The sequence below is a fragment of the Mandrillus leucophaeus genome, unplaced genomic scaffold (genome assembly GCF_000951045.1).
Source record: "Mandrillus leucophaeus isolate KB7577 unplaced genomic scaffold, Mleu.le_1.0 Scaffold1341, whole genome shotgun sequence".
Classification (NCBI taxonomy): domain Eukaryota; kingdom Metazoa; phylum Chordata; class Mammalia; order Primates; family Cercopithecidae; genus Mandrillus; species Mandrillus leucophaeus.
In genome coordinates this window covers 1-10,189 of record NW_012101301.1, presented here as the reverse complement: position 1 = coordinate 10,189, position 10,189 = coordinate 1, and the positions used below count along the sequence as shown (strand labels likewise).

The 10,189-nt window shown below is 37.6% G+C and overlaps 1 protein-coding gene and 1 pseudogene across 2 annotated transcripts in view; one reads left to right on the top strand and one right to left on the bottom strand.

Annotated features, from left to right (window-relative positions):
• The window catches only part of LOC105534391 (zinc finger protein 117-like), an 18,960-nt gene extending 15,226 nt beyond the window's left edge, over positions 1-3,734 (top strand). The window contains 1 exon segment of the mRNA XM_011973095.1: positions 3,242-3,734. Coding sequence (XP_011828485.1) covers positions 3,242-3,333 — 92 coding nt within the window. The 3' untranslated portion in view covers positions 3,334-3,734.
• A 109-nt stretch (positions 3,735-3,843) lies between these two features.
• LOC105534390 lies at positions 3,844-4,889 on the bottom strand (annotated as a pseudogene). Its single transcript, XR_001005266.1, has one exon. The product of XR_001005266.1 is annotated as a selenide, water dikinase 1 pseudogene (transcript).
• Between the last annotated feature and the right edge of the window lie 5,300 nt (positions 4,890-10,189).

The following is a 10,189-nucleotide window of genomic DNA, read 5'->3' as shown; positions in this document are numbered from 1 at the left end:
AAAGTTTTAGATTTCTCTTTCTCCTCAGCAACACCAATTATTCTTAGCTTTGTTCACTTAAAATAATTCCAAACTTCTTGGAAGCTTTGTTCATTTTTTCTCATTCTTTTTTTCTTTGTTGTTGTTGGATTGGGTTAATCCAAAAACCTTGTCTTTGAGCTCTGAACTTCTTTCTTCTGCTTGCTTGATTCTATTGCTGAGACTTTCCAGAACATTTTGCTTTTCCCTAAGTGTGTCCTTCATTTTCTGAAGTTGTAATTGTTTTTCATTTATTCTATCTATTTAACTGAAGATTTCTCCCCTTATTTCTTGTATTTTTTTTTTCTATTTCCTAAATTGGACTTCACCTTTCTCTAGTGCCTCCTTGATTAGTTTAATAACTGACCTTCTGAATTATTTTTTCAGGTAAATCAGGGATTTCCTCTTGGTTTAGATCCATTGCTGGTGAGTGTGATTTTGGGGGAATGTTAAAGAACCTTGTTTTGTCATATTACCAGAATTGTTTTTCTGGTTCCATCTCACTTGGGTAGGCTATGTCCGAGGGAATGTCTAAGTGTCAAGGCTACTGTTCAGATTATTTTGTCCCATGGGGTATTCTCTTGATGTAGTACTCTCCCCTTTTTCCTATCAATGTGGCTTCCTGAGAGCCAAGCTGTAATGATTGTTATCTCTCTTCTGGATCTAGCCACTCAGCAGGTCCATCAGGCTCCAGGCTGGTACTGAGGGTTGTCCACACAGAGTTGATGTGAATTGAACGCAGGTCTCTCAGCTGTGGATATTAACACCTGCTTTTGTGGAGGTAGCAGATGATAAATTGGACTCTGTGAGAGTCCTTAGTTTTGGTTGTTTAATGCACTATGTTTGTACTGGTTGGCCACTTGCCAGGAGGTGGTGCTTTCAAGGGAGCATCAGCTGTGGTAGTATAGGGAGAATCAGGTGATGGGTGGGGTCCTAGGACTCCCAAGAATATATGATATTTGTTTTCAGCTACCAGGGTGGATAGGGAGGGAAGATCATGTGGGGTCATGGGTAGGTGTGTTTGAGCTTAGCCTCTCCTTGGGCGGGGCTTGCTGCAGCTGCAGTGGGAAATAGAGGTGTGGTTCCCAGGTCAATAGAGTTATGTTCCCAAAGGATTATGGCTGCCTCTACTGTGTCACGCAGGTTGTCAGGGGTGTGGTGGAGAGGGGGAAAGCCAGCAGTTACATGCCTCACCCATCTCTCATGCAACCCAAAAAGCAAGACTCATTCCCACCGTGCTCCCCACCCCCAAGAGCACCGAGTGTTCTGCCAGGCAGTGAGGGAGCAGAGCTAAGAGACTGCCCCTGGCCACTAGTCTCCCAGCTGCAAAAGCAGGCAGGGCTTTTGTGCCTTGCTGCCTGTGGAGTCTGCTCACCCAATTCACACCCTTTCTGAGTTTCTGGTCAGGAGACTTCAAGTTTGGTTAGAATTGTTAGAAAGTTCAGCTGGAGGTTTCCTTCTCCCTGTGGTCCTTTCCAAGTTCCCCTGGCAGCCCTCCCCGAGGACCCCTTTGAGGCAGGTCTAAAATGGCTTCCCAGAAGAGTCAGAGAGCCCACAGGGCTTTTCCTGCTTCTTCTACCTCTGTATGTAGCTCAGCTCTCTAAACTGACCCAGCTCCAGGTAAAGTCAGATTTCTTATTCCATGTTCTAGAACTTCAGGTTCCCTAGTGAGGGTATGTGTTCAAGGGCAGACTATCCCTTTTTCCCACTTTCACATCTTGAACACTATCAATATTTTGGCTGTCTGCCAGGTCCTGCAGGAGCAACTTGCTTCCTTCAGAGGGTCTTCACATTCTCTCAGCTCTCCTGGTTTATTCCTGTGGTACTTCTGGAGCAAAAGTTAATAATGTGAGTCTCCACATACTGCTCTGAGTGGGAGCTGCAATCTAGTCCTTGCCTCCTGTTCACTATTTTTTTTCCCAAAAAAGGGTTTTTTAAATTTCTCTTTATTTCTACTAATTTAGAAAATTCAAAGCTAAAAATGTTAGGTCAAAAATAAAAAGTAGCATTGGATGAGAGGGTGTTGGGCCTAATGGTTAAGATTGAAACTCTGTATCAGGTGGTTCCTTGTTGCCTTCCAGTTTTGCCATTTATGGGCTGTATGACATGAATACAGTTTCTTGATCTCTCTGTGCTTGACTCTTCAGCTCTTTACTGCCTAAATCTTAGGGTTTTGGTAAAATTAAAGCAGTTAATGCAAATAAATGTGCCCAATAAGTCCCTAGCACATACTGAGTGTAAAGGAAATTTATTCACTCTTCTTTGTTGACTCTTTTAGATCATGATTAATGTTAAACCAAAAAACAAAGTGGCCACATCAGTGGTTTGTAACCAGTGTTTCTTCTAGTCAGTCTGGGGGTATAATAGTAGTTGAATGTTTTAAATACTATCCTTTTAAAAATATATATATTAATAGTATTTTCACTGACCAATCAGGTAATGTACATTATGGGGTACAATGAGATATTTGAATATATGTATGTAGTATGAAATGATTATGTCGAGTTAAATAACAACTTGCTTACCTATCATTTTTTGTGGTGAGATACTTGCAATTTACTCTTAGTTATTCTAAAATATACGTTATTGTTTACTATAGTCACCCTGCTGTGCAATAGATCTCAAAACCTGTTTATCCTGTCTATTTGAAACTTTGTATTTTTTGATCAACCCCTCTCTGTTTCCTTCCCACCACACCCAGCCTCTGGTAAAGATTATTCCACTTTCTACTTTTTTGAGTTAAACTTTATTCTTTTTTTTTATACAAGAGTAATTAAAAAAATAAATATGTATTTGAATAACAAGTTTAAGTTCGAGCTGCAATGTTGGCAATGCAGGTTTTTGACACAGATCACAAAAAGCGTGCACAAAAACATACTGGCACAAAGGACAAAATAATGCTAAGAATTAGGCTAAAAAGCTGCTGATTTTAAGAAAACAAAAGGCCTAAAATCACTATACAAAATATAAAATGTATTAAACACTACCATCCACAGAACAGTCTTTATTATTGATTATATTTAAAAATTATTTATATATTGAATTGTAAATGAGTATTATACATGAACCTCCATTTGGAAGGCAATTCCTTATAGCACTATAGAACATTGCAAAAAGTATCCTTTTTTTGCTATCAATAAAGAAAACAGTTAGTGGGATTACTGTAAATATCAGGAAGGCTACATAAAAAAAAAGAAATAATATTTCTTTTTTGTCTTCAAAGTGTCTTCCAAGGAGCGAAGCACTTGCCGTGTTGAACCAATGCACTACTGGAGAATGTTCTGGGTCCGAGATGCTCTTGAGAGACAAGACTAGGCTTTTCAAATCAAACATTCAAAGGAATCATGCAACCTTCTTATGACTGGGATGCCATCATGTGCCACTGACCAATGCTGTCTCTCCAGAAAACCATTCAAGACGCTTAAAAAAAATCAAACTTATATGATAAATATACATAAAATGAAGACACCGACTGCTATTTGACACGACTACTGGTTATGTCTGTGCTATGTGAAAGCACCTTTAAAAAGAGCCTATGTGGCAAGAGATAAGTGTTGAAAGATTCAAAATGAATCATCAGTATTAGATAACAATATAATTCTTAACTCAGATGCTGCCTCAAGATTAGGTGCATCTTCAGTTAATGTAACAAGAAAAAAAGGCAATGGATTTTATTTTATTAATTGTATCCACTTACAAACCGACCTAAGGTCACCCGATGTGTAGATATAATGAGATTTTTGTTGCTTATAGTCTTTAATTGAAGTGACGATAACGGAAATAGATCTATTTAAAAACAAAACCAAACAGCTATTTCTGTCTAGATTAAGAGGTGGCCCCAGGTGTGGGATTCACATTTTGAGTGGCCACTTGTGGTGCGATCTTGATGATCCAGGGTTTGTCTATGATTCTGGCTGTGTGGTTGCCCTTCTCTACAATCCCAATAGTCATGCTTGGTGGCCTTCACCACATCTGGAGGACTTTATCTCTGCACAGAACCGAGCTGCTTGCTCACGTGGTAAACAGATCAGAAGGCCACCTGTTCTGTTGAGCCTCCCCATGTTCATCATCACCTTCTGGTAGGCCAGCTCTACATCTTCTTGGGTGACCACTAGTTTAATCTTATTCCATTTCTCAGGAATATCCAGCCACTGGTGCACAGTCACTGCCACCTGTGTCCCCAGGGGTTTTGTCAACACCAGCACGTCCCCTGGCACTGCATTGTCTGGCATGATAAATTCACTGGGCTGGCAGACAGTGGTAGCGACTCCTCCCAGGACAATCCAGGGGTTTAGTACTGTTTGGCTGCCTGTTACAGATGTTCCTGTTTATTCAGCTGCATCTTTAAAACCTTGGATAATCAGAAGCATCACTTTATCTCTTTCCCTGTCGATCATTTTATTATTGACTCTAAGGAGCATCAGCATATTGCCACATTCCGTGACCCCCATTGCATAGAGGTCACTGAGGACATTGGCACATGCTATCCTGCCCATCATATAGGAGTCGTCTACGATCAGGTAAATGTAATCTGTGATTTGAACCAAGGAAAGCCCACTGTGTCTCAAAGGAATGACACAAGTATCCATTCCAACGCCAAGCCTTGGCATAACGGCTCCCAAAAATTGCTCATCTTCTTGGAAGTGGTTCGCCTGTAAAGATTCCAGCAATTTTTGCAGGATATCTTGGGGCACTTTGCAGCCTTAAGTTCAGTGAATCTGGTTAGCCGGAAGCTTTTGTCCAATTTGTAACTTTCCAGGTTAAAGGACTCCCGGGTAGACATGGTTCTTGGGCCCCGCTCTCCTCACAGCTCATCCCCTCCCCTCCCTTTGCAGGTTGGCTGGGTTCTTTATGGATCTAGCGGCGTGCTTTGCACCCCGAGTTAAACTTTATTCTGTGTGTGTGTGTGTGTGTGTGTGTGTGTGTATGTGTATATATATATAATGTAGTATTTGTCTTTCTGTGTCAGGATTATTCCATCTAGTATGATGTCTTCTAAATTTATCTATATTGTTTCAAATGATGAAATTTACCACCTTTTAAGGCTGAATAGTATTTCATTGTGTATCTATACAACATTTATTTTTAAAAATTAAATATATTGATCAAAAAACTCGTGCTATAAAAGGGCATTTCCATCTTAACATACTAGTGTAATTCAGCATATACATATCTTATTAATTGTTAATTTGTACTGAGCATTAACTATAATACTATTATGTGTTAATAAATTTAATTCTCACAGTAACTGAATAACATAGGTGTTGTTATTATCCTCAGTTTGCAGAGAAAGAAACAGAGCCAATATTAAAACACAGGCAAATGTGTCTTCAGAGATAACAGTCCTGAGTATAACAATAAAAACCATCTTTAATCGCTTGAACCTGGGAGGTGGAGGTTGCAGTGAGCCAAGATCGAGCCACTGCACTCCAGCCTGGGTGACAGAGTGAGGCTCTGTCTCAAAAAAACAAAACAAAACAAAAACTTCTTTAACCAGAAAAGAAATAATTATTTTTAACTCTCACTTTTAATAAAAATTAACAAAAATTGAATAATTGGGTACATTTTCATTGTTTAATGTTTTTGTGAATGTATAAAATGGTACACAAAGAATAAGCCAGAAAGAAGTTAATATTTTTAGAGGATTCTTCTATACTGTAATACAATATTGAACTTTAAACACACACACACACACACACACACACACACTTCTTTTCTTTTTTTTGGAGACAGAGTCTCACTTCATTACTCCAGCTGAAGTGCAGTGGCAGGATCTCAGGTCATTGCAACCTCCATTTCCCAGGTTCAGCTTATTGTCCTGCCTCAGCCTGCAAAGCAGCTGAAACTACAGGCACACACCACCACACCTGGTTAACTTTTGTATTTTTAGTAGAGATGAGGTTTCACCATGTTTGCCAGGCTAGTCTTGAACTTCTGACCTCAAGTGATCTGCCCACCTCGGCCTCCAAAAGTGCTGAGATTACAGGCATGAGCCGTCACACCTAGTCATAATATAAATATTGCTTGAATGCAAGAACGCTTATGTAGATATTTGCTCTTAGATTAACATGATAAAAGTAACAATTAGAAAAAAAATGAAATGGGATAAAACTAGTCAAAACCACATCTTTTCAATGGCTTGGCATAATTGACACGCTTTTTGAAATGGCCAGATTCCTGACAAGAAGCAAAGAGAAGATTTAGACTTTGGTCTATCATTAAGTTTTTTATTTTTGGAGTCTAAAATCCTGGCTAAAGGATTTGAAGAGGGCATTCTTTAGGTGGCTACCTAGGGTTTTCAAGGCAATACAAAGATAAATTTCATAGGTAGGAAATGGATACTATATACATACATTGCTCTTCTCTGATTTGCTTTAACATTAAAAGATTGAAGATTGCAAATCTAATCTCTCAATTTACAATAAATTAACAAAGGATTTATTTTTCAGCCAAGCAAATAATTGTATTGAATTAATAGGTAACAAATGCCATTAGCTGACAAAAGATAGTATGACTAGATTCAGTAAGTATGTAGCCATGTAACTAACAGTCCATTAAATTAAGGCCCTTATAGGTGCGTGTGGACATCATTTCTGTGCAATGTGATGCACCTCCACCTAGCACCTTCTTCTGCCTGTTTACAGAGATACCAATTTCCCCTGAGTGACTCAGGGTGAATATTAAAAATTGAGAATGCTGTGTTCAGAGGGATTACTAGGAACACATTATAAAGAAATTCTACAAATCTTACTCTGCCTCCCAAAGGCTATTAGTAAACAATTGTTTATTTACAGTGCTCAATTGAATTTATGGAAAATTTCAATATTCCTGGTAAGTCAGAGACACTTAAGTGTCAACAAAATTTCATAATATATACATGAATGAGATAAAGTCTTCTTAGTTAAGAATTTTATTTTATCAGTAAATTTAGAGAAGAATAAAGAAAACAGTCCTTTGGGCACATCAGTACCACCCAAACAAGTGCATTTTTTCATCATCGTTAAAGTAGCAATAGCACCACATGCTTTCCAGGGACCAGGTGGCCTGTTTCCCACTGATATAAAGTGGAGAAGGCATTGAAATAGCGAAGGAGGGTGATACAAATTGGATACCTGTATAAAATACAATTTTTAATAAAAAGCATTTGATGTTGTAGAACTATAGATGAGACTGTTAGTATGAGGTCATAATATTTTTACTTCTTTTGACAGAATAACTTCACAATATTCTTATTTCAAAAAATATTCCTTTTTCTGCTGTATATTGCCTAGCTTTTGGTCAAATATTACCTGAGCTCCATAGAAATCAATAAAACGGACCTATATTTTGCCACAAGCATTTTATTATTGATGCATGTGCTTATTTTGCTTAAAATACATTAGCTTTTCATGAAAAATCTACACTTTTCTTTCAGGGTTTTGTTTATTGCTGAGAAGTGTCCTGCCAGAAAACTGCTGTTCTCAGCTCTGCTTACGTTGACTACTAGTGAGTGGAAGCGATGTGTGGGTAAAAAGCAAATGTGTCTTTTCTGCATCTCTTTGTTAATTTATTCACAGAAGAAAGAGGAGGATGCAGATAGAAGATGAAAGAAGAAATGATTACTAAAATATCATGAGGAAGTCTTTTTATCAAGGAAAAAACCATAAGGGATAATGTGAGAAGAAAATATATTATTTTGCTAAGCCTCTGAAATGTCAGTATACAACCTGCATTGCTTTAACAAATACATTATTCCTTCAGTTTTGATTCTTCAGGATATGTTTCAATTCCCTAGTGAATCAAAACTACAAGGAAAATAACATCTGTTAAGGTAATAGATGTAGGAAAGACCCATTATGTTTGGCCAACATCTTTTCCACCCACAGTTGCAGGCAATCATTATTCTACTCTCTGCTTCTATGAGTTTGATTTTTCTTTTACACTCTACATAGAAATGAGATCTTTTTAAAAATTTTTTCCAATGCTGGCTTATTTTACTTAGCATAATGTCCTTTAGGTTCATTAAGCTTTTTGCAAATAACAAGGCTTTCTTCTTTTTAAGGGCTGAATAGCATTCCATTGTGTAAATAGACCACATTTTCTTTATTCATTCAACTGTTGATGACCATTTAGGTCGATTCCATATCTTGGCTATTGTGAGTAATCCACTTTCTTCTTTCTCTTTCATTTTTTATATCTTCTTTTTTATTTCTAGTGCAGTGGTGCGATCTCAGTTCACTGCCACCTCCACCTCCTGGGTTCAAGTGATTCTTCTGTCTCAGCTTCCCAAGTAGCCGGGATTACAGGCACACACCACCACACCTGGCTAATTTTTGTATTTTTAGTAGAGATGGGGTTTCACCATGTTGGCCAGGCTGGTTTTGAACTCCTGACCTTGTGAACCACCCGCCTCGGCCTCCCAAAGTGCTGGGTTTACAGGTATGAGCCACAGTGGCTGGCCAACTTTGTTGTTTTCAGTGATCCTCAGATATCTTCCATTGCAGAAAATTGTATTTTATTCGTTATTATTGTGTTTTTGGACTCATTTGCATGGGATGAGTCCTAAGAGACTCAGTTTTAAAAGGTTTTTTTGGTACATTAGGGACATTATTTATCTTTTGTAACCTGTTCATGTCTATGTCTGTTACTTGCATCAGGCAATGACTCAAACAATTCTCAAAAAACGGAAAGTATATTTCTTTTAAAGTTGGCTTATTAAGGGACTATGAGGTGATCCAATTCGATGAGAACCGAACTAGACCTACTAAGATCAGTCAGGACTATCAGAGAATTTTTAAAATACATTCACCATTAACCCTGAGATAATTGTGAATCCCAAGTTTTACCCTAAGAAAAATTATTGCAATGTAGTAAAGTTGACTTTGTCTTTAAAAAGAAAGAGGAGCACAATGAGATTTCCTGTGACCAGTTGAAGTTCATAAAGTTTGTCAAAGAATTTCACATACATAGTAAATCTTCTGATAGCATTTAGTTCCAATCACAATAAATTGTACTTGTCTCTGACTTCTATAATCTCTTCTCTCTTTAAAAAACTGTATTTTCTTTATAAAAATAGTGATTATTGGCTGGGCGCAGTGGCTCATACCTGTAATCCCAGCACTTTGGGAGGCCAAGGTGGGCGGATCACGAGGTCAGGAGTTTGAGACTAGCCTGACCAACTTGGTGAAACCCCATCTCTACTAAAAATACAAAAATTAGCCAGGCCTGGTGGCACGCAACTGTAATTCCGGCTACTCAGGAAGCTGAGGCAGGGGAATTGCTTGAACCCGGGAGGCGGAGGTTGCAATGAGCGGAGATCATGCCACTGCACTCCAGCCTGCTGACAGAGCAACACTCTGTCTCAATATAATTATATAATTATAACATCCTAAGTATGTATTTGTTGGGTACACTGTCATATTTTTATGTTTATGCTGTAAAATGTTTAAATCAAGCTAAGTAACAAATTCATTACCTCACATACTTATTATACTTTTGTGACAAAAACATTTAAAATCTTTTTATACCAATTTTGAAATATACACTGCATTATTATTTATTATAGTCAATATTCTGTGCAATTAATCATTGAATCTTATTTCTTCTAAGTGAAACTTGGTCCACGTCCATCAACATTTTTTCTTTCTTCAACCACTTCCTCCCCAGCCTCTGTCACATTTTTTACTTATACTAAGTTACATTAAGGCCATTAATGTAATTAAAGAAATTAAATCTTTTGCTATGCAATAATGGTATGAACATAAATAATGTTAAATAACTTTATTAGAAAGTTTGACTAATTAGGCATATAAATAAATGGGCAGCAATTTTGGCCAGTAAATAAAAATACTCATTCTTTTCAAACACCAGACAATTATTTTAAATGGAAAGGTTTCAGGCCTAATATATGTCGTTGAATTTACAAAAGCAGAAACCCAGGAGGTAGTATTTTCTGAGCATTGTAAATAACAATGAAAATTATTGATGAAAATAAATTCAAGTAATATGTAGCCAAATAGAAATCTCATTAAAAAATTTAAAAGTACTGGATGCACCAGCTCATGCCTGTAATTCCTGCACTGTGGGAGGCCAGTGCAGAAGAATTACTTGAGCCCAGAAGTTTAAGACCAGCCTGAGCAATATAGTGAGACCTCATCTCTACCAAAAAAAAATTAATTAATTAATTATGACA